The 25812-nt window shown below is 41.2% G+C and overlaps 1 protein-coding gene and 2 gene segments (V, D, J or C); 1 reads left to right on the forward strand and 2 right to left on the reverse strand.

Moving 5' to 3' along the window:
- Nucleotides 1–3617: 3617 nt before the first annotated feature.
- On the reverse strand, nucleotides 3618–6773 carry LOC135260349 (Ig kappa-b4 chain C region-like). The segment is given in 3 exon segments: nucleotides 3618–4206; nucleotides 5862–5966; nucleotides 6632–6773. Coding segments are annotated over 3 exon segments (567 nt in total).
- Nucleotides 6774–8253: 1480 nt separating this feature from the next.
- On the forward strand, nucleotides 8254–9119 carry LOC135261612 (immunoglobulin kappa variable 1-12-like). The segment is given in 2 exon segments: nucleotides 8254–8523; nucleotides 8719–9119. Coding segments are annotated over 2 exon segments (360 nt in total).
- Nucleotides 9120–16117: 6998 nt separating this feature from the next.
- Nucleotides 16118–19396, reverse strand: LOC135261620 (receptor-transporting protein 4-like). Its single transcript, XM_064348089.1, has 3 exons — nucleotides 19283–19396; nucleotides 18929–19097; nucleotides 16118–17342 (listed from the first exon to the last, which is right to left on the reverse strand). The coding sequence occupies exons 1-3, from the start codon at nucleotides 19290–19292 to the stop codon at nucleotides 16997–16999; spliced, it is 525 nt and encodes a 174-aa protein (XP_064204159.1). The 5' UTR covers nucleotides 19293–19396; the 3' UTR covers nucleotides 16118–16996.
- Nucleotides 19397–25812: the final 6416 nt, after the last annotated feature.

Raw genomic sequence — 25812 nt, forward strand, 5'->3', positions numbered from 1 at the left:
GTCATGATGGAGTACCTCTCCTTGTTGAGCGGGAGATGAGAGTGATCTGCCTGTGTCACTACAGGACACATAAGGGGCCTTTCACACACCATACAGACTGTGATAACTGCATCACCCCCTTTATAACCCACTGAGTTACTGCTGTAATTTTGTAAGATAAATGTAGTGATTTAGCTCAAACATGACAGATGAACATGAAATGTGCATTGATGGTTGCATTATTTATCATGCGATTTAAAAACTGAGAATGAGTGAAAACAGTGAACATTCATAATAATATTGTATTTCCATGTTTAATTTATTCTAAATGGATGGACTTTTACTCCAAAATATCCAGCGCCTGACTGATGTCTTTGACTTTCTGACCTCCAATTAAGAAACTACAATCAGAACACGCAACGTGAATTTAACACACATTTGACACAACGATAATACATATTCAGCTAGCTTGTTTTCACCAGTTATGCTTCAAAAATCATACATTACAAAGCCAAAAATAGTAAGATTGACATTTAAACGTTTAAAAGGGTAAAAACAGCACGTGTCCCAGCCCTCTATAGACCCACTGCTGTTCACACATCAGAGCTCCTCTAACAGTGTGTTACAGGGTTTGTATAGAGGAAGGGGCTTTGCATACCTGTCCTGCCTCACTGCTCCACACACTTTAAGACTCCCAGTACTGATCAGTGACTGAACAGTCATTTCACAGACACTGACACAAGCAGCATTATGATGATGTCAAAATTTTTACTGCTGGTGATGCTGGGACTCCTTGTACAAGGTGAGCTAGACAACTCTGTTTTAACTTAGGATTTTGGTTATAATTCACATTTTCTTTTTTACTTCTCACAACAAAACTGCTTTTACAAAAATTGCCCTCATTGTATTATCAAATTAACCAGAGTATTGCATGTTGTTTGTCAGTATTAAGGTAATTGTCATCCATTTTCATATTTTGTTTTTCAGAATCAATGGCAGATATAGTTCTGACTCAGAATCCAGCAGCTCAGTCTGTTCAGCTGGGAGACACTGTCTCTATCAGCTGTACAACCAGTCAGGGCGTTTACAGTGGCAACTACCTCAGCTGGTACCAGCAGAAACCTGGTCAGGCTCCTAAACTTCTGATTTATTATGCCACAAGTCGCCAGTCTGGGATTCCTGATCGTTTCAGTGGGAGTGGATCTGGGACTCAGTTTACACTGAAAATCACTGGAGTCCAGGCTGAAGATGCAGGAGATTATTACTGTCAGAGTTTACATCAGATCGGTAGTAGCTGGGTGTTCACACAGTGATAGAGAGCCGTACAAAAACCTCCCTCAGTCAGACTGCACAGAGACTGCACTGCTGCAGCTGGGACCTACTGCAGGTGCTGAGGGTGGAGGCACTGATCTGGAACACCAGTATTTACAACAGGGCAGTAGGGGGCGACAATGAGCTTCAGTCCTGAATACACACCCCTCTGTACTGAAGAGGAGCTTCTCTGTGTCACACAGAACCTATAACAGAGCTGCTGCTGAACCACACACACTTCTGTACCACAACATCACAGGGAACACAGAGTATCATTTCACAAGCAGCAATGATCACCTGGGTGTACTGAGTCCACCCAAAAGCAGAGGATGTGTACTTTCTCCTAGAGGAGGAAGGAGTGGGATTTCAAATGAACTACTGTCTGAAGGGTATTTTGAGTTGAATACATACATCAGAGTTTATGTAATTAAAGGTGTTTCTGTTCTGATGGGATCCTGGTGACATCTCAGCCACGATGCACTGAATCACAGAATTGATTATTTTCTGCGACAGTATTTCTTTGATTGGCACGATCATCATATTATTTTAAGTTTCAAATTTTGTTATTAGTTATTCAATTTAACCACAACGTAGCATGATACAGCATGGACAGAATTCCATGACAAGCTCCCATATTATTAAATGAGATCATTTTAAACTCAAAAGACATCAATGCATTCATTTTGAATTGATATCCCTTGAGCTTAATGTATTCAATTGCACAGGCATCCATTATATTTCAGGCATGGGGTCAGTACAGGGTTAGTATTATCAAAACCTGTTTGTGTTTGCTGAATAAATGCAGCATTGTGTATCTGGAAATTTGAAGGATGGAATGTATAAAAGTGTAAGAAAACCCCTCAGATACCCGTCAAGTGTCAAGGTCACCAACTGTAAGAGACCCCTCTAATGCACCAAACAGCAGAAGTATGTGAGTGGAGAAGAAATGGGTGTAGTCTTACCTGGTGCTACATGGAACAGGATTAATTTAATATAAAATTTCAATTATTTAAATCCAAAATAATGTTTTAACCAATAACTTAATAGTTATGGAGACCTCTTTTTCTCCATTCAAGAAGTGGAACAGATACAATTAAATTTTTCACTCCATGAAATCACAAGGAAACACTAAATGACTAAAACACTCATTGGAGCCACTGAAAATTTTAAAATGATGAAAATAATTTTTTTGACAATCTTTGGAGTATGTGAAAGGCAAATAACAATTGTAATCATCAAATGTTTGTACGAATATGTTGTTTTCTGAGTATTTATGAACCGAGAAACCATTTTTCTTTATTTTATTAATTTATGCATTTAAAATGAAAACATAGTTTTGCTTGACTGCTTATCTTCATTTAAAAAATATTTTCTCACTTTAATGCACAATCAAATTTTTAGATTAGACTGTATTTATGATATGGTGATAATTAAAGGTTAAGTTTAAGTATGACATTATTTTTCCATACCGATAAATAAGAGTGCAAGTTTCCTCAGATGTGAAATCTCTAATCAGAGATTCACGCTAAGACAACCGTAAGATGCAAACACATTCTATTCTCACCTCACTACAGAATGAGCCCTCTACCTCCTCATGCTCAAACAGCTGTCTCAGTGGTGGGGTATTTTGGGCTGAGAAACTGCAAGCTGTGGGGGTGAAACTCAGATTTGCATATGCAGGGCGGGGCAGGCTGGTTCTGCTGTCCCTCAGTGGGACTGACTCAATCTGGGAATAGAGCAGCACTGTGGCCAGGTGTCTGGGCCGTCCCCAGGGGGTTAGTGTGAGCAGAGCACACATCCTGCTGCACAGAACTGCACTGAGCGCGCTCACACATCACTGCTCCTCTCAGCAGGCCTCCAGAGCTGGGACTGCCCCTCCTTAACTGATTCCAGATCAGTTATTTCACACACAACCTCTCATCACCTCCATCTGGTCTCTGTCTGAGTCTCCTATAAATTGGTATATAGTAATTTCGTAATTAATTATAATTGTATTTTTCATGAAAAGAAAACTCGTGTAATATTTCTTAGTGGTTTCTCAATAAATTTGTGTCAAATATACAGTACAGACAGGAATGAAAACTTATTTAGAATTAAACCACTGACTCAATAAATAATATACATTCTTTTTATATTAACACAAAAAGTTTTATTATTATTATCTTATTTGAATTCTTGGGAGTATTCCAAAAGTATTTCAGTGGCAAGAACATAATTGTGATTTCATCAGAGTGAGGGCTGGCCTTTTGGTGGAATCACTACAGATTTTGCACAAAAACAACAGGATCACAAAAGTCTATTTTTTATAATAACAGCCAGTCAAACAATAACTTTTCAAAGAATCTTTATTATTTCAATGACTTTTATCTAACAGCTATTGCCAAAATCACACAAACACAAATAAGCAGGCAGGTATGCATATTTGTTGAGGACACAAGCAGAGCACATGTGAGACATTAGCAGTGACAGCTCAGGCTGGAGGAAGGATTCACACACAGGCCCAGCTCAGTGTGCAGCAGTAAGGAGCAGAGAGGCTGAGAGCAGAGCAGGGTAAACACAGTGTGATCAGAGTGTGTGAGCTGGGCCTGCACCCGCCCTACTCAGCACAGTCAGCTCTCCTCAGTGTCTGAGGGGGGGCAGCCTGGGAGCCCTTTGTGGCCTCACAGGTCAGTGACCCCGCCTTCATCCAGTCATCCGCACTGAGAGTCAGGGAGCTGCTCCAGCTGTACAGGCCGTCCTTCCCCAGGACCCCGGCGCTCCCGGCCACGCCCGAGCTCCTACTGGTACCGTCCACTTTCCAGCGCAGAGTCCAGTCTGACGGGAAGCCCTTGTTGGCCAGACACACCAGTGTGGCCTTCCCCTGCTTCACCTCCACACTGGAGGGGGGCAGGACTGTGAGGGCGGGAACTGTGTCACCTGGGAGACAGGGCAGAGACAGTGAGGTCAGACAGTGGACACGCACCCCCCCCAACCCCCATGTGTCAATCATTCTGTCCTTGCAATGAGACTGAGACGTGAAATGTCATACAGAAGTTATCACTTACAACTTATTTGGAATGTCTGAATAGACTTTATTTGCATTTGCTTTATATTCTACAATATAAAGTACATTGGCATTATTAAAGGTTCTGTCTGAATGCATTCCATTATTATCAGATTGTGACGGTAGTACTTAACAATGATAAAATTCTTCATCACAACCAGAACTGCTTCTAGTGCAGCACTTTCAATTTACTCCACTTTTGCAGCTTGAACTGTCGATTATTTCAGTAGCCCACCATAGACCCTATACAATACGCAGCGGCTTGCAAAAGAATGGATACATACTGATATTCACGCTGAAAACATATAGAATGAACCACCAGGTTCCCGTTGTGTTCCCTCACGTATATGAACTGAACACGCACTCCGGCAGCAAGAAACAATTTTCATAAAACTTTTACATCAAGTTATCAAAAGCATTTGGTAAATATTTTCATTGCATTGGAAATTCCTCGCTTTTTAAAAAAAAATCTATAAACATAATATACTGTAGACTAGAGAATGTTATGACATCAGAACATAAGTCTGTAATGTAACAACATTCTTAATATAATAATGCGATCGCAAATAAAAATTAAAATAAAATTTGAATAAATAAAACGATCGGATTTCATAACCAACACAAACGACGAAGTGTATGAAGTAGGCTATGATCCAATTTCATTTTCAAGTGTGAAAAATAAATAACTCTGATTAAATCATTTAAATTTTTTAGGGTTAGGTGGACAACACTATTTTATTCTACGTTACTGAGAAAGAGATTGTCGTTTTGCAGACTGTGCCATAAAATACATGCTCGTACAGAGTGATCCTGCCGACGGCAAAGGAGCCAATGCAATTTAATTTAGTTACTCTCGAGCGCAAAAAAGAAAGTTATTGCAGGTCGGTCATCTAAACATCAACAGGTCTACGATAAAGACAAACTGCCTGAAGTCAAAATGTCCTAGAATAAAAAGTATTTGACATCATTTGACTAACATTTCTGTTTTTCATTCACGCATCTCCAGAATTACAATTTTGATTCACGACATCGAACGTCGGAAAATTGCAGCATATTAAAAAAAAAAAAAAAACGCAAAAACATCGACAGTGAGGGATGTGGAAGAGAATTACTTACGTCCAACTGACAGTTTTGTGCCGCCACCGAAAGTGTACCACAGTGATACAGACTCATTCACGCGCCGTACAAAAACCTCTCACTCTAGAGACACAGCCGACCGTTGGCTTTTCCATTCTTTACTACTTCACGCAGCTTTTCAAATGTATCAACGATTCGCTTGTAAAAAAAATGTTGCATGTACTTGGATTTGTATGTGAAAATGTATAGTACTCTTTTGAGCTTTTCACATGCATATCTTTTATTTTATTTCTAGCTCAACGACTGATTCAGCCGGCAGAAAATAGAATGTGGAATGTAAAATGCAAACAACCCGCAGAAACGTAATGTAAAACGAATGTATTAAAACAGATAGAATCTTCTAATATTTCTGTGGAAAATGTTGAAAAGGCTTGTTTGTATAACCACTTACTGCCGACTTCCAGTTTGGTCCCGCCACCGAAAGTCCACCACAGTGATTCAGTCTGATTAACTGGCTGTACAAAAACCTGCCTGTTGTGCACACTGTTGATCCGTCAGACATGTGTAGCCTTAGGAAGTCCCCTGCTGGAGAATCGTGGAACGACAATGAAGATGATGTTATGAAAGCTTATCAACGAAAGTCGTTTCGGTGTACGAGTCATCAATATTAAATATGTTTCAAAATACATTTTGTGACAAATGCTCTTCGATTCAGGTGAAATGATAAATGATGTGACTGTGACAGGTGTAGTAGCGCGAGATGAGCAGAGGAGCGCTGTTCACCTCCTCTTTGGAAAGCGCCATAGTTTCCTGCTATCGTCGAATCCCAGAGGAATTCAGTGCCATGGACAGCAATACAGGTATTCATTCAACCTTTTTTAATTTGAATTTTGCTTAGTCTTACTCAGACCTCATTATGAACACAACTTAAACAGAATACATTCTTGATACAATGGCCACTTTAACTTCATTTAGAGTTTTGTCTTGATCAGTGCCAGTTCTATACCAGGGATAATAAGACTCATGTGAAAGTGGAAGTTTCAGTCTTGTGTCACTGACAGATCCCAGTCCGTTAAAGTAAACAATAAGACCTCTGTGTATTCCTTGACTCTGTGTGTGCTCATCTGGGAGACACAGGCTTAGGTCAGCATCTGTGGGGACGATCACACAGCACTAGTGAAGCAGTCCCAGAGTGAAGTCCCCAGGATCTGGGCAGTGGACCTTTTATCTGGCGGTGGGGAGCCTCTATGTGCTGCAGCTGGAGCCGCTCCTGGAAGACAGGCTGCTCCCAGGTGTGGGATAGTTGCTGTAGCTCCAGGGCCTTGACTGGGCTGATCCACTCTGGCCAGCGGCTGCTGTCCATGGTCCTGCACACACTGGGGATCAGGAGAGGTGACAGGAGAGAGAGAGAGAGAGAGAGAGAGAGAGAGAGAGAGAGAACAAGCACAGCTGGGCGGGGCACCCAGTCTCTGGATGACAATGGGTTAAAACATCAGTGAATAGCGCACCTGTCCCAGCCCTCTATAGACCCACTGCTGTTCACATATCAGAGCTCCTCTAACAGTGTGTGACAGGATTTGTATAGAGGATGGGGCTTTGCATACCTGTCCTGCCTCACTGCTCCACACACATTAAGACCCCCAGTATTGCCTCAGTGACTGAGTGAATCAGAGTTCCACCAAATGCAGAGGATTTGTACTTTCTCCCAGAGGGGGAATGAGTGGGGTTTCAAATGAATTGCTTCCAGAAAGCTATTATGAGTATGTATTCAGTTAATTCATGATGATTTATTATTAATGGTGCATGTTTTCTGGTGGAATCCTCGTTTCATCACAGCTGTGCTGGACTGAATCACAGTCTCAGATTTGACTGTTTTCTGAGATATAATGTTTTTGATTTCGATGATCATCATTTTTGTAATAATCAGTGAAAATGGTCATGGTGCAATTTTGTGACTCAAATGAGTGATTCCAAAGCATATTGCCTTCGGTTTTTACGAAGCATAAAGTAGCAAATATCATTATTATTTATCACCCTTTAAGCATTTTACTTCATACAAAACAACATGAATAAAATTCATTGAAAAAGTCACTTGTTATTAGACTGGGGATTTTTTTTTTTAACTTAAGGGACATGAAGCAGTTGCACATGCATCCATCATATTTCAGGCTTGGATTAGGTATTGGATTAACAAAACCAGAACATGTCATAGTTCAGTGAACAAATGTAGCATTGTGTGCCTAGAATTTTCACACAGAGGGAATGTAAAACCAGCAAACATGTCTGATTCACACAGAATTAAAATCATGAATACAAGTAAAGCAGTCACCCTCAGTGGGGTACCTCACCTTATTCAGAAGAGATGAGGGTGATCTGCATGTGTAACTACAGGACACATAAGGGCTCTTACACACACCATACAGACAGTGAATACTGCATCACTCCCTTTGTAAACCCATTGAGCTACTGCTGTAATCTTGTGAAAGAAATGTAATGATTTAGCTGAAAGATGAAGGAGGAACATGAAATGTGCATTGATGTAGCATTATTTATCATGCAATTTAAAAACTGAGAATGAGATAAATCAGGAAACATTCAAAATAATATTGTATTTCAGTTTTCATTAATTCCAGAGGGATATACTCCAATTCCAATAATTCAAAGCGCCTAACTGATGTCATTGACTTTCTGATCTCCCATAAAGAAACTACAATAATAAGAGGCAATGTGAATTTATTCAACAGATATTTTACACGTTATGTCACATTCAACATGCCTGTTTTCACCAGTTATTTGTCTAAAATCATACATTGCAATTCCACAAACAGTAAGACTGACATTTAAACGTTTAACAGGGTGAAAACAGCACGTGTTCCAGCCCTCTACAGACCCGCTGCTGTTCACACATCAGAGCTCCTCTAACTGTGTGTGACAGGATTTGTATAGAGGAAGGGGCTTTGCATATCTGTCCTGCCTCACTGCTCCACACACTTTAAGACCCCCAGTACTGCTCAGTGACTGTCCAGTCTGTCCTTTCACAGAAACCGACACAGGCAGCATTATGACGAGAGCAAACATTTTACTGCTCATGATGCTGGGACTCGTTGTACAGGGTAAGATTGACAGATCCATTGTAACTTGGAATTTTGATAGTTGTTCACATTTATATTGCATAATTTTGAAAACATAAATGTTTTTACAAAAGTTGCCATTGTTGTCAAAATTACCAGAATATCGCTCGTTAATTACCAATATTTTCTGCACTGGTTAATGTGCATTGACATCCATTTCCATGTTTTTTTTTTCAGAATCAATGGCAGATATAATTCTGACTCAGTCTCCATCAGCTCAGTCTGTTCAGCTGGGAGACACTGTTTCTATCAGCTGTACAGCCAGTCAGAGTGTGGGCAGCTGGCTCAGCTGGTACCTGCAGAAACCTGGTCAGGCTCCTAAACTTCTGATTTATGCTGCCACAAGTCGCCAGTCTGGGATTCCTGATCGTTTCAGTGGGAGTGGATCTGGGACTCAGTTTACACTGAAAATCGCTGGAGTCCAGGCTGAAGATGCAGGAGATTATTACTGTCAGCAGGGCAGCAGCTACCCGTTCACACAGTGATACAGAGCCGTACAAAAACCTCCCTCAGTCAGACTGCACAGAGACTGCACTGCTGCAGCTGGGACCTACTGCAGGTGCTGAGGGGGGAGGCACTCATCTGGGACAGCAGTACTGCCAGCTGAGCTGTAGGGGGGCCACAGCTCTGAATACACACCTCTCTGTGCTGCTCTGTGTCACACACACAGAGCCCATAGCAGAGCTGCTGCTGAAACACACACACTTCTGTACCACAACATCACAGGCATCACACAGTACATCAGCTCACAAGCAGCAATCATCTCCATATTGCTCTGGAGTTCAGACTAATGCAGAGGATGTGTACATTCTCCCAGAGCTGGAATGAGTGGGGTTTCAAATGAATTGCTTCCCGAAACGGTATTATGACTATGTATTCAATACATACATGATAATTTATTATTAATGGTGCATCTATTCTGGGGGAATCCTGGTTTCATCGCAGCCATGCTATAATATTATTATTATTCATTACCGTTTGAGAATTTTACTTTACACGAAACAGCATGCACATAATTCCATAACAAATTCTCATGATATAAGATTAGAGACTTTTTTAAGTTGACATATATCGAGCAGTTGCACAAGCATCCATCATATTTCAGGCATGGATTCAGTACTGGATTAGTATTACCAGAACACGTTTGAGTTCAGTAAGAAAAAGTAGCATTGTGTTCATAAAGTATTTAAACAGCGGGTATGTAAAGCCAGCAGACATATCTGATTCAAGCAGGATTAAAATCATGAATACCAGTAAAGCAGTCATGATGGAGTACCTCTCCTTGTTGAGCGGGAGATGAGAGTGATCTGCCTGTGTGACTACAGGACACATAAGGGGCCTTTCACACACCATACAGACAGTGATTACTGCATCACTCCATTTGTAAACTCTTTGAGTTAATGCTGTAAAAATGAATGCTAATGATTTAGCTCAAAGATGAAGGATGAACATGGAATGCGCATTGCTGGTAGCATTATTTATCATGCAATTTAAAATCTGAGAATGAGTGAAATCAGGAAGCATTCAAAATAATTCAGAATTTCACTTTTCATTGATTCCAGATGTATATACTTCAACTGAATTAATCCCAGTGCCTGACTGATGTCTTTGTTGTTTCTTTATGGAAGTTTTGTAGAGTCAATCATAACATGCAAAGTGAATTTATTCAATTCATATTTTACTCAATGATAAGCCATATTCAGCCTGCCTGTCTTCACCAGTTATGCTTATTAAATCAGAAATTACAATGACAAAAATAGTAATATTGACATTTACTGAGTAAACAGTACGTGTCCCAGGCCTCTATAGACCCACTGCTGTTCACACATCAGAGCTCCTCTAACTGTGTGTGACAGGATTTGTATAGAGGAAGGGGCTTTGCATACCTGTCCTGCCTCACTGCTCCACACACTTTAAGACCCCCAGTACTGATCAGTGACTGTCCAGTCCTTTCACAGACACTGACACAGGCAGCGTTATGGCGATGTCAAACTTTCTACTGCTGGTGATGCTGGGACTCCTTATACAGGGTGAGAAAGACAAATTGATTTTAAATTGGAATTTTAGTTTTGGTTCACATTTTCTTTTATACTTCTTTTAAAAAATGAACTTATTTTATCATCAAATTCACCAGAATATTGCATGTTGTTTGTCAATATTATTGTGATTGTCATCCATTTCCCTGCTTTGTTTTTCAGAATCAATGGCAGATATACTTCTGACTCAGTCTCCAGCAGCTCAGTCTGTTCAGCTGGGAGACACTGTCTCTATCAGCTGTACAACCAGTCAGAGTGTTACAATTGGCTCCTACCACTACCTCAGCTGGTACCAGCAGAAACCTGGTCAGGCTCCTAAACTTTTGATTTATTATGCCACAACTCGCCAGTCTGGGATTCCTGATCGTTTCAGTGGGAGTGGATCTGGGACTCAGTTCACACTGAAAATCACTGGAGTCCAGGCTGAAGACGCAGGAGATTATTACTGTCAGCAGTACAGGAGCGATCCGCTCACACAGTGATACAGAGCCGTACAAAAACCTCTCTCAGTCAGACTGCACACAGACTGCACTGCTGCAGCTGGGACCTACTGCAGGTGCTGAGGGGGGAGGCACCGATCTGGAACACTGAGCCATGTTAGATTATTTTTAAAAATGTATACTGACAAATCAAAACAATTACCATATATTTCAGTATATTTCAGAATACCCACACTTTTAATAAGGAATGTATTGTAATGTCGAAGACTTTCCAATGGCTTTGCTTTGTAATCACTCCTTGGCTAATAGACAAGTGTTGTTCTGAAGCAGTTATCTGACATAAAATATCACATTTCTAAACTCTTTGATAGATAATGATTTGAACACAGGATGGCACAGAGCCCAGATGCAGTGAACTGCAGGCAGTCCAGCACAGTGGAGTCACTCAGTCCAGAGCTCTCCCAGCACACATCACACAGGCTGCTGTTACACACCCTGACCAATCAGAGAGCTCCACTGCTGCTTCTGATCCGATCCTCCAACCCCGTAATAATGTAGCACAAGCTACAGTCTGACAGCACCGCTGACCAATCCGGTGAGCCGCTGTGCAGAAGGGATCATACCATTATCTGTGAGGTCATCACAGGAGGGAGGGAGGGACTCGTGCAGCTCAGTCGTCCCTTTCTCTCTGAGGAAAAGCGATTCCTCTGGGTGACTGTGTGCCTGCAGTCTGCCTGTACCAGCTGCGCAGTGTGAGCTCCCAGATTCAGTGGCTGCGCTGCTCAGCTGGCTGAGAGCTAAATGAGAATTAGCGGCTGCTGGCTGCACATGGGGAAGAGCAGGATATTCTGGGCTCTCCAGGACTGATGGAGGAATTACTGTTCAGCACCTATATGAGGATAAATCTTTGTTTGAAACATGAAATACATTTTTGTAAGGTTAAGTCAGTTTCCCCAATATTTGAACACAAGCATCTTCATTACTTGTATTCTAAAATGCAACTCCATTAAATTCAAAGAAGGAAGGTCTTCTGAGTGAAATCAGGGAATTTTCATTGTAATCTTGTATCTCACTTTTCTTTAATTTTAGATAGATATACTGGACCTTAATTATTCCCTGCACCTGACAGATGTCTTTGACTTTCCAAACTGCCATGAAGAAACTACAATCATGACATGCAACATGAATTCATTCAACACATATTTCACACAATGATAAACCATATTAAACCTGACTGTCTTCACAAGTCATGCTTATATAATGAGAATTATCAAAGCCAAAAATAGTAAGATTGACAATTAAATGTTTAACTGAGTAAGAACATAGCGTGTCCCAGCCCTCTATAGACCCACTGCAGTTCACACATCAGAGCTCCTCTAAGTGTGTGTGACAGGATTTGTATAGAAGAAGGGGCTTTGCATACCTGTCCTGCCTCACTGCTCCACACACTTTAAGATCCCCAGTACTGATCAGTGACTGTCCAGTCCTTTCACAGACACTGACACAGGCAGCATTATGATGATGTCAAACATATTACTGCTGGTGATGCTTGGACTCCTTGTCCAGGGTAAGAAATATTGATCCATGTTAACTTTGGATTTTGCTTATGTTTTATTTTTTTATTGATTACTTTTCAAAACATAGCTGTTGTCATAATAGTACCATTCTACTCTAATTATTGCCAGAATATTGCATTGAGTTTGACAATATTAATGTGCATTGAAATCCATTTCCATGGTTTCTATTTCAGAATCAATGGCAGATGTAGTTCTGTTTCAGTCTCCAGCAGCTCGGTCTGTTCACCTGGGAGACACTGTCTCTATCAGCTGTACAGCCAGTGAGAGTGTGGACAGCGGTCTCCAGTGGTACTTGCAGAAACCTGGTCAGGCTCCTAAACTTCTGATTTATTGGGACACAAATCGCCAGACTGGGATTCCTGATCGTTTCAGTGGGAGTGGATCTGGGACTCAGTTCACACTGAAAATCACTGGAGTCCAGGCTGAAGATGCAGGAGATTATTACTGTCAGCAGGACAGGAGCGATCCGCTCACACAGTGTTAGAGAGCCGTACAAAAACCTCCCTCAGTCAGACTGCACAGAGACTGCACTGCTGCAGCTGGGACCTACTGCAGGTGCTGAGGGGGGAGGCACTGACCGGAGACATTGAGAGGCTTTGCTTGAAAACATTGATCTACAGTGGATTATTATGAAATCATTCAGATTCGCTTTTCAAAAAGATCATACTACATTTTAATTTCAGTGCATTCTAGCCTTTATTTAGGAATGTAATTTGGATGAATTTCCAATGACTTTGCATTTTGAATTCTTTTTTAAACTAGTTTAACACAAGATGTCACAGAACCCTGTAGCAGTGAACAGCAGGCAGTCCAGCACAGTGGAGTCACTCAGTCCAGAGCTCTCCCAGCACACATCACACAAGCTGCTGTTACACACCCTGACAAATCAGAGCTCCACTGCTGCTTCTGATCTGATCCTCTAACACCATAATAAAAGAGCACAAACTACAGTCTGATAGGCACTGCTGACCAATCCTGTGAGCCGCTGTGTAGAAGGGAATATGTCATTATCTGTGAGGTCACCACAGGAGGGAGGGAGGGACTCATTCAGCTCAGTTGTCCCTTTCTCACTGAGGACAGAGTGATTCCTCTGGTTGACTGTTTGCCTGCAGTCTATCTGTGCCAGCTGCACAGTGTGAGCTCCCAGATTCAGTGGCTGTGCTGCTCAGCTGGCTGAGAGCAAAATGAATATTATAGGCTACTGGCAGCACATGGGGGAGAGCATGAGAATCTGTGCGCTCCAGAACTGAAGAAGGAATTACAGTTTAGGACTAAAAAAAGGGGATAAATCTTTTTTTCTCGTTGTCTAAATACAACTGCATTAAATATAGAGAAATGAGGTCTTCTGAGTGAAATCAGGAAACATTCAAATTCACAATAATACAGTATTTCACTTTTCATTAAATCCATATGGATATACTGTAAATGAATAGTTCCCTGTACCTGACTGATGTCCTGACTTTCTGAACTCTTGTAATGAACCTGCCATCAAAGCCCATAAGATATGAATATATTAAACACATATTTAACAATCATACCTCATGTTCAGCCAGTCTTTCTCAGTCACACATCTTTAATCATACAATACAATATCATAAAGAGTAAAGTTCACATTTTGTTTTACTGGGCAAAAAATAGTGAATAGAGCACAAGTCCCAGCCCTCTACAGACCCACTGCTGTTCACACATCAGAGCTCCTCTAACTGTGTGTGACAGGATTTGTATAGAGGAAGGGGCTTTGCATACCTGTCCTGCCTCACTGCTCCACACACTTTAAGATCCCCAGTACTGATCAGTGACTGCCCAGACTGTCCTTTCACAGACACTGACACAGGCAGTATTATGATGATGTCAGTCTTTCTACTGCTGGTGATGCTGGGACTCCTTGTACAAGGTGAGAACGACAGATCCATTGTAACTTGGGATTTTGATTGTTGTTCACATTTACATTGCATAATTTTGAAAACATAAATGTTTTTACAAGAGTTGCCATTGTTGTCAAAATGACCAGAATATTGCTTGTTAATTACCAATATTTGTTTGCTTTGATTAATGTGCATTGACATACATTCCAATTTTTTGTATTTCAGAATCAATTGCAGATATAGTTCTGACTCAGTCTCCAGCAGTACGGTCTGTTCAGCTGGGAGACACTGTCTCTATCAGCTGTACAGCCAGTCAGAGTGTGGACTTCCTCAGGTCCGATGGTGACTCTGGTCCCAAGCTCCACTGGTACCTGCAGAAACCTGGTCAGGCTCCTAAACTTCTGATTTATCTTGCCACAACTCGCCATACTGGGATTCCTGATCGTTTCAGTGGGACTTGATCTGGGACTCAGTTTACACTGAAAATCACTGGAGTCCAGGCTGAAGATGCAGGAGATTATTACTGTCAGAGTGCTCATTATTTCAGTAACTGGGTGTTCACACAGTGATACAGAGCCGTACAAAAACCTCCCTCAGTCAGACTGCACAGAGACTGCACTGCTGCAGCTGGGACCTACTGCAGGTGCTGAGGGGGCAGGCACTGATCTGGAACGCTGAGGGGCTCAAATCTAAAACATTCACCTTTTGTGATACATTTTTTGCTTGTTATTTGATAGTGCACTTAACTTCTATGTGTTTTAAGTGTTCTTAGCAAGCTAGGAGCACTACATGGAGCTTCTCCACCCTATCTCCCCAGTGGTGGAACAAATCCCCCCCTTTCTTTGCGAACCACTCCCTCATTGCCCATCTTCCACCAAGGTCTGAAGACTCTTCAGACTATACCTGGATCTACTAACTATCACCACTCTGTGGGGCACTCCCAATTGGGAATCATTTTTATCACTTATCCCCCTCTTTCATGCTACACATGTTCTTCCTGCGCCACTTTCATGTTACATGTACCTCCATCCACCGCTTATATTGTGCTTTGTATCATTATCTTGATATTGCAGCTTGTCATGCCGCCTAGTTTGACTTAGCATAGGTTAGGTCAGAGTAATGTTTACTGTGTGAACTGCACTTAATGTGTTCATGGCTATGAATAACTGTTACAAAATGACTATTGTATCTTATCGGTCTGTTTTGTAGTTTTTCCAATGACCTTCGATATGCATTTATTGTAGGTCGCTTTGGATAAAAGTATCAGCCAAATAAAAAAAAGGGGCGACATAGCTCAGGAGGTAAGACCGATTGTCTGGCAGTCGGAGGGTTGCCAGTTCAAACCCCGCCCTGGGCATGTCGAAGTGTCCTTGAGCAAGACACCTAACTGCTCTGGCGAATGAGAGGCATCGATTGTAAAGCGCTTTGGATAAAAGCGCTATATAAATGCAGTCCATTTTACCATTTTTACCATTAAATGTAATGTAATGGACAAGTGACATTAAAATTAATTTATCCATTTGCATTGTAAAGAATATGAGATTGTTGTGTATTAGCAGTGACATAACTACAAGGATAACATGGTTTTTTCCCCCTTAAAGACCTTAAAAAATACTAGTATACTGTAATTTACCACAAATGACAAACATTTCTCAAAATTAAACTGACATATTTTATTCTAAGCAGTTATCTCATCAAATAAACAAACAATTCTGGCAATATTTACAACATTTTTTAACAATTATTTAAATCATTAGTATAAAAAGCATAACGCGTTTCTGCCTCCGGTGTGAGTGAATGCTGTGTGTGCCCTGCGATAGATTGGCGGCTTGTCCAATAATAATAATAATAATAATAATAATAATAATAATAATAAGAATAATAATAGGCATATTCACATATTCGTGTCAAAAAGAAACAAATAACATTAAGGTGTGAAGAACATCACAAAAAACAATATTACTATTATTCTAATATAAACAAATATCTTTAGTACAAGGTTAAAATAATAATAATAATTTTTCATTGTCACTCATATTTTGGATGTTGGGGAAAATAGTGTTTATATTTTCAAAGAATTCCTCCCTTTGACGTTGATTGTAATATGTACAATACAAAAGGAAATTAATTTCTGTCTCAGCCTGTTTGCTTGTGCACTGATTGTGCCTGTGTCGGCCCTCTCTCTCTCTCTCTCTCTCTCTCTCTCTCTCTCATCTCAGAGTCCCCAATCTCACACCATGCAAACAGATAAAGGCTAGCCCCGATTATCTAATATCCTCCCCCCTTATCTCCGCCCACAGCCATAACCATGCCACCCACCCCCCCCCCACATCTCCACATATACATATGGTTCCAAACGTAGACAATACAATATCACTTTGAATAAATATTTTCCTCCATATTACATTGGTTAAAAATATATATATTGATTTAGAGGCATTTTTGTTTCTTTTTAATATAAAAATTTTTTTTTTTAATTATGTGTCTCAGGTAACTAATAGGGCGACTCATGTTGCCTGCTGGGGCTCCTGAGGTAATCATGTTTCCTTTCCCACACGGCACATCCCCTGACTACAGGCCTCACACAGCGAACTCTCATGCGGCTTCGTCCGCACATTCTCAGAGGGGAAGGAATTATTGTTGTTCTCTTGCTCTTCACCGTAGCAGTTCTTCTTGATCTTGCGAATCAGCTTGAGCAGGACCATCTTTACTTGCAGCCTGGAGAACCCTGGGAGCAGAAACTTCCCACTGCAGCCCCGGCACGCCTGTCCGAAGGGTCGCATGATCACCGTCCCCCGGGCTGCCTCGCTGCGCAGGCGGTAGTGGAAGAGAAGAGTAACCCGGGCCGATGGCCAGCTTCTGCGGCAGGTACCACACCTGAATCTGTAAATGGGCCCAAGAAGATATTGGGCTCTATCTTACACTTGGGCACCAAGCGCAACGCAAGTGTCTTTGCTAGTTTCAGACCGACGCAGTTGTCATTTTCCCTTCCAGCGCCCAAATAGCACATAGCAATCCACCAAGGTGCAAGCGCACCTGGCTTTTAAAAGGGAATAGGAGATGACACTCTGGTTTATTTCACGCCCAAAACACACCTATGATTAAATTAAGAGACTAAGTACAACCCCTTTGAACCATGTGGCTTACTTTGCGCTCAGATTATCTGACGTTAAACTAGCAAAAGTGGATTTGGACACGCCCTAAATGCACTTGCGCCATGCGCTTTAGACCGTGCGCTTAGATCGTTAAAATATAGCCCATTGTGTTTCCAAAATACTTCTGAAAATGGCAGCATTTGAGCCACATGGTGGCAGTATTCTATCATCAATCAAATGTCACAAGGCTTATATTTCAGTAATATTTAAAAAAATGAATAACTCCTGTCCCATGTGGGCTTGAGACTTGATGTCTCTATACTCGTACACAACATGAACGATTCAAATTCATCATGTCCACCCTATTTTCTGCCATTTTTCATTTTTTTTAAAAAACATTTAAAGGACATCTCCCCATAGATCACTTGACACCTGCTGCTATGTAAAAAAAAAAAAGTTGTAAGTCACTCTAAAGAGCGTCTGCTAAATGTGTGTAATTTAATGTAATGCAATCTAATATTGACATGGAACCTTCAACAAATTGTTCATTGGAAGGTCCTTTAAAATGTTATTGTAAAGAAATTTGATACTGAAAAAAATGTGGCCACAGTAATCCAATAAAAATTGATGTAGACTTGGGTTATCACAAAAATGCCAAAACAAATAATACATTTTTTTTTTTTTTTAAACCTTTGTGGTTTGACATAAATGTATTAAACTACAGCTATATTGGCACTCGCATCAACAGCAGAAACCTAAATTGGCCCATTGTAAACTATCTTTTTTTAAAATCAGAAATTCACAAAAAATCACTTTTTCCAATTTTTAAAAATGAAAGCTCTTGTGGGCTGGAGACCAGGCTGACAAGATGTCTCTCCTCATGGACAACATAGGTGGTTGGAAGTCATAATGTGCAGCACACTGAATTCACTTCCATTTTTAAGTTTTTCGACAAACATTTAAAAGACCTGTCCTAGACCATCCACATCCACATCAACAATATGGATATGGAACTTTAAACGAATTTTTCATTTTAAGGTCCTCTAAAACATTAGGAAAAGGCATCTGATCCAATGAGACTGCAGCAGTAATCTGCATGATAAAAACCCATAAACACTGGCCTATTGCCTTTAAATTCTGCATGAAAAATACGTGGTTTCTATTGGCCAACTATGGCCCTGATTTCCCACATGGGTCACCATACTTTTTCAATAGCTGTGTGGTGAATATTTGTCCTCGGACGGTTAATTGCTGCTTGTAAATGTATTCATTTATTTGTTTGCTTGTTTATACATACAAGGAAGATGGCTAATTATGGTCACAGTGTGTAGAATAATGCTTTCTCGCGAAAAAGACAGTTGAAGCCATACGTACGTTCCGTGGGCAGAGCGGCAGCTGGAGATCTTCCACCCCAAGCTCTTCTCATCATCAGAGAGATTCTCTTCCAGGCTGTTGTTGGACCGAAATTCCCAGCTGTCATCATTGCCCAACTTTTCTTTCAACATTTGGTCGAAAGTCTTGCTCCACAGCGTGGGATTCCATTCTGGAAAAATTAATACAAATTTAGACACTATGATAATGATTATATTACAGTATATATATTTACTCGTTCTTCAAGCGGTACCGTACAGCGACCTCTCTCTAAATCCGGCTATTTTACTCATCGTCACAGACATATAGAACAGTAATTTGTCAAGCTAAACAAATAATTGTTATCTATAGACCCACTTCTGCTCATTCTGTTCCTCTTTTGATCATAAGATATGCTCTCTAAACGGAAAAAGTAAACTATTTTCACTATATGTTTGCGAGCGGTTATATACGTTGCGCGGCTCGTTTTATTGTCCGTCCCACTGATTACGTTTGAATCTGAAAAACGAAACTTAAATAGTCTAGTTCGCTTCGTTGTTGTTTTAAAAACCAATTTAAATGTACAGATTTTAACACGTGGCTAGCAACCAGGTTTCTATGACTCATAAATACTGAAAATGTCCCATGTTTATCAGCATATATTTTATACCATATTGTATTTATTGTATGGTAATGTAGCCTATTTCTTCCACAATCTATATTTAGTACGTCAAGACAAGGCAATAGATTTATAAATAGAAACGGGGTATAGCTATATGTGGTTTGTAGCTTTGGTGCACTGATATGGGTTATCGCATGTGGAATAAAATACCCCACATGGCCAAAAGTATGTCTACACCTGACATCCAAAATCTCATCCAAAATTATGGCCATTAGACCAAATCACTGTCCAGATACTTTTGGTTATATAGTGTATCTGTTTTACTATATATCATGCCCCTATCTCACCAAATTATGACTTTATCCAACATTAAACCAACTCAGTACTATACATTGCAATACAAAGTTTTGTAGAACTGGGGGGGAACCAAGTGAGAGACAGTTCAGTTACAAACAGCAGCCTGAGGAAAGTTCAGACAGAGATGCAGTTCACAGGCAATTGTAATACAAGCACTTGGGAGAAGATAGCGACCACAGAGCTCAAAGTTCTGCTCATGACGGTAACCATCTCAAAGATAACATCATTATAAGAGGTTTCTATAAAGTCTGTAAACTAATGATATTTAAATTATATTACTCTGGTTGTTCAGGATGTTCAGATCCTGTTAAGTGAGAATCTGTTAATGTGCATGTTCTCCCCATGTCCATGTTGATTTCCTCCAGGTTCTCCAGCTTCCGGGTTTCCTCCCACAGTCCAAAGACATACAGGTAGGCTAATTGGAGACTCTAAATATAGAAGGCATGAGTGTGTGAGTGAATGGTGAGTGAATGGTGTGTATGCCCTGCAGTAGATTGCAGGCCTGTCCAAGGTGTATTCCTGTCTCTCACCCAATGCATGCTGGAATAGGTTCAAGCACGCCATCTCTTGTGCTCCCTTCTTCCTCCCATTCAAGGCTGGAGGGGTGGAAGATAGGGCACTAAAAGAAGCTGGGAACAAAGGCCTCATTACTGAGCAACGGAAAAGGATGAGATGGGGGGAGACAGGAGAAGGAGAGAATTGCAAAATCAATCCAATTAGTGCAAAAGAGCAATCAAGTGTAGTATCATAGTAAGTGAATGATTACTGTAACAAAGTGAATATATAACAGTGGTAACCAACCCTGTTTCTGTCCTGTAGGTTTTCATTTCAACCCATTGGCACACATGACCCTACTAAAAAGCTGCTCAACCTGTTCTCTAGCTGTTGAATGAGGTGTGCTTTGTAAAGGTTGGAGTGATAACCTACAGAATGGGAGATCTCCAGGGTCAGCTACCACTGATAAAAAAATACATAGGTGTTGTAGTACCAGGAAGGGATGAGGTGCACTGTTCGTTGAGCACGCCAGTTTTTCCACCAACCAGGGAGAGCTGCAGGACCTTGTTTGTTGTTGTGGACTTTTTGCCCTGCCTTGGCCTGTAGACTTTTGTTTCTCGTTTCCGCATTGCTTGCTTTATGTATTTTCTATTTTTATTTCAGGAACTGATGAAAGGCCAAGTATTCATGGAATTTATTTTGTCTGTTCATCACATGACACAGTGGCCACTCCCAGCCCTGTGTCAGTGCGTGTGTGCATGCGCATGCATGTGTGTGTGTTTGTGCATCTGTGTGTGTGCGCACACATCCGTGTGTGTGTGTGTGTGTGTGTGTGTGTGCTTTTGTGTGTATGCACACGTGCGTGTGTGCACATGCATGAGTGTATGTGTGTGTATGCGAATGTCCAAGTGTGTGTGTGCACGTGAATGTGTGTGTGTGTGTGTGTGCACGTGCGCAAGTGTGTGTGTGTGTGTGTGTGCGTGCGCAACTGTGTGTGCGTGTTTGTGTGTGCACGTCCGTGTGTGTGTGTGTGCATGTGCACAAGTGTGCATGTGGGTGTGTATGTGCATCTGTGTGCGTGTGCGCGCACATCCGTGTGTGTGTTTGTGTGTAGCGCACGTGCGTGTGTGAGTGCACATGCACAAGTGTGTGAGTGTGTGCGTGCGTGTGTGTGTGTACGCGCTTGTGCGTGTGTGTGTGTGCACGTGAATGTGTGTGTGTACACGCATGTGCATGTGTGTGCGAGTGCACGTGCATGTGTGTGTGCCTGTGCAAGTGTGTGTGTGTGCGTGTTTGTGTGTGCACGTCTATGTGTGTGTGTGCGTGTGCGTAAGTGTGTGTGTGTGCGCGTGCATAAGTGTGTGTGTGTGTGTAACTTCTATACCTCCATTGTCGGTGCTCATGCATGGGGGAACGTGGAACCTGCTGGCCACACCAGTACATACCACATTCAAACACACCTCTCTTGCCTCTCATCAAAGTTAAGATGACAGTAAAACATCACAACTTATAGTATACTATACACTATACTATATATACAGTAGAGGCGAAAGGTTTAAATACACCTAGGCTAAAGACATTCAAACTCAATTTTTCACAACTCCACTCATTCCATGCTACCATATATTTCCTGTGTTAAGTCAATTAGGGTATCAACTTCATTTCCATAAGAGGTCGTTTCAAAATAATAGCTAATAGACAGATTTATTTCAGCTTTTATGTACTATATCGGATTTTCAGTGGGTCAAAAGTTTACATACATTTTGTTAATATTTGGTGGCATTGCCTTTTAATTGCTTAACTTCAATCAAACACTTGGGTAGCCTTCCACAAGCTTCTCACAATGCTCTGCTGGAATTATTTCCCATTCCTCCTGACAGAACTGGTGTAACTCAATCAGGTTTGTGGGCCTCCTTGCATGGACACCCTTTTTCAGTTCAGTCCACAAATTTTCTATGGGATTCAGGTTGGGGATTTGTGATGGCCACTCCAATACTTTCACTTTGTTGTCTTTTAGCCATTTTGTTACAACTTTGGGGGTACGCTTAGGATCATTGTCCGGCTGGAAGACCCAGTTGCGACCAAGTTTTAACTTTCTAGCTGATGTCTTCAGGTGTTGCTTCAGTATTTCTAGATGATCCTCCTTCCTCATGATGCCATCTATTGTCTGAAGTGCACCAGTCCCTGTTCCAGCAAAACGTCCCCACAACATGATGCTACCACCCCCATACTTCACAGTTGGGATGGTGTTCTTCGGATTAAAAGCCTCACCCTTTTTCCTCCACACATGGCGCTGATCATTATGGCCGAACAGTTCAATGTTTGTTTCATCTGACCAGAGAACACTACTCCAGAAGGCTAGGTCTAGGACCTGGTGATCACCTGCAAACTTCATTCTGGCTTTTTTATTCCGGTCTTGGAGTAGGGGCTTCTACCTTGCGCAACAGCCTTTCAGGCCAAGACAATGTAGGAGTATTTTAATGGTGGATGTAAATACTTTGGTAACTGATGTTTCCAACTCCTTCACTAGTTCCTTTGCTGTTGTCTTGGGGTTCAATTGAACCTTTCGGACCAAGGTTTGTTCAGCCCTGGGAGTTAATTTGTGCCTCGTTCCAGTGCAGTGCCTGTGTGGTCCCAAGATTTTTGTGTTTGCATGCAATTGTTTGTACAGATGCTTGTGGTACCTTCAGTTGTTTGGAAATTGCTTCTAAGGAGAAACTAGGCCCACAATTTTTTTTCTGAGGTCTTGGCTAGGTTGCTTGGATATTCCCATGATATCAAGGGCAAAAAGGCAGTGGCTCTAAAGGTAGGCCCTTAAATGCAGCCATATGTGCCAATTAACTCCTAATTATGACAATTAGCCATCATAAGCTTCTAAAAAGTCATTACATCAATTTCTTGAGTCTTACAGACTGTTTAAAGAGACAATTAACTTGCAGATCTTTGGTCCAAATGTAATATTAGACAAAGGGAACCAGCGTGAACACAGAGCACATTTTAAAAAAATGTAATTTCATTTATTTAATGAAAAAGGTTATCAAACACCCACATCACCAATGTGAGAAAATAATTGCCCTACTGGTTGCACTACCTTCAGCAATAACCACAACCAAACAATTTCTGTAATTTGATCAGTCTTTCACATCACTGTGGAGGAATTTTAGCCCATTCTTCCTTGCAGAACTGGTTTAATTCAGACAAACTGGAAGGTTATCGAGCAGTAAATGCAAGTTTCTGCCACAGCATCTTTATGGGGTTCAAATGTGCAATAACTGAGGGAATCAGCAGCGGGGCAAATAATATTTTATGGCACTGTATAGTGCCACAAGACTACGGAGGAAGGATAGAGTGCAAAATGTCAGTAAGTTCCGAGAAAACCAACTGCCTCTCTGGCAGACTGAGGGCTTTTTCTATAAGGAGGTAGCTAATTATCTGAATGGGCTTTATGGGGCGACATAGCTCAGGAGGTAAGACCAATTGTCTGGCAGTCGAAGGGTTGCCGATTCAAACCCCGCCCTGGGCGTGTCGAAGTGTCCTTGAGCAAGACACCTAACCCCTAACCCCTAACTGCTCTGGAGAATGAGAGGCATCAATTGTAAAGCGCTTTGGATAAAAGCGCTATATAAATGCAGTCCATTTACCATTTACCATTTAGGTGTCCCTGTGGTTTTCAGATAACTGGCTCCCTTATTCAATAATTGGTCCTCGTGGCACTGTCCAGGATTCTTGCTGGGAGCGGGGCTACTGAAGTTTCCCCTGGTTTTGCTGGTGCTGTCCATGGTGCTGGCTACCCCTGCTGTGGAGGGGGGACAGAAGGAGTTGGTGGGCGCCATTCTCTCAGACGCGCACATGGTGAGATGTGGTGGGTAGATGTCAGAAAACACAATAGTTAGTCAGAGTGATTAACTGAGCATACAGGCGTTTGAGACAGAAGTTTGACATTTCAGTCATGGGGAAAATCACATCCCTATACTCCCCTCTTTGACATGGTAAGGCACACAAACCAATATGTGAGTCAGTGAAGGTGTTTATCTATATCAAGATAAAATAGTGCTTAATTAAACCGACGGAGAAACTGAAGCATTAGAGCAGCTTAAGGGAGCACCAAAAACAAGAAAACATGGCATAGAACAGTACATCCTTACAAGAGTATACTTACACAAGAGCATAAGCATAAGAAAGTCACTTAAAAGTATTATAAAATGTTACAAGTCATCAATAATTCACAGGTCATCAAGTCATTGCAGTTGCCCTTAATTGAGCCCATATGACATATGAGTCTTAGCACTGTACGCACAAGTTGGCAGTCAATAGTATTGCATAGTGAAAACGTGAATCCAACCATGAATACGTAATGCGAAGAGATGCAGTGATACTATTTAACATGGGGGTGCATATCTACATCTGTGCTGTTGACTGGCTATGATCCCATTCATAGAGAACAAATAAGCATCGCACAATACGTGTTTCACAGTGAATAAGTAAGCAAATACGTACTGTTCAATCATAGGGATTAGCATGCCATAGAATATTTACATATTTACTGTATCTTAACTAAGAACATGTGTCTGCCGCGTTTCCACCAAAATTACCCGGAACTTTCAGTCCCAGGAACTACTTTACCAGGAACTAAAAGGTTCCTTCAGCCAATGGTTGTCTGCATTTCCACCGGGGTCTAAAGTACCGCGAAGATTAGGCAAATTAGCCCACTGACGTATGAAAAAGCGACGTTGTCGTCGGTCCATCTGTCATATGATTTCTTCTGTAACCCCATACTACCACCGAAATAGCCTACATTATTTTCTAATAACCGGGACAGCCCGGAGGGGTTTATTCCACTTATATACAACGGGTTACCAACAATGACTATATATGGTTACTTTTGTATTTATTGATTTTCATATATCCTCTCAAACACATTCATTATGTTTTTATGCGAACATTCGCTTTCATGTCTTGACATCCGAAGCGACAGAATGCATTCACATTTCCAATATAACTGGCAACAACAGCAGAAAACATGCACACGTTGTAAACAATTTGCTGTTTGATTACTTTCTCGTCGTCAATTCCATATAGGCTAATCGCAAAATGACAAGAATAGAACGAAAACTCGGACTTGCGTGAAAATGTAAATTAGTAGTGGTACAGCCACCGTTTGCTTTCCTTCGAAGTTACTGCTAGCCGAGCAGCGAAGTGTGCCCTCCAGATGCGAACCATGCACCATAAATTAGTCCAGTCTTCCTGGTCTTTTCGTGGAATTGAAAAATGGCAGTAAAATTGAGTAAAATTACGGCAGTCTGAAAAAGCTAAAGGGAAGATTACTAGAATTAACATGTTATTTTACCCGGACAAAAAGTGCAGAAGGTGATTTCCAGTTTGCTTGTACTGTATCACCAATGTTAATTACGCAGAACTACCGCAAACCTCACAT

Source organism: Anguilla rostrata, chromosome 8 (genome assembly GCF_018555375.3).
Source record: "Anguilla rostrata isolate EN2019 chromosome 8, ASM1855537v3, whole genome shotgun sequence".
Lineage (NCBI taxonomy): Eukaryota > Metazoa > Chordata > Actinopteri > Anguilliformes > Anguillidae > Anguilla > Anguilla rostrata.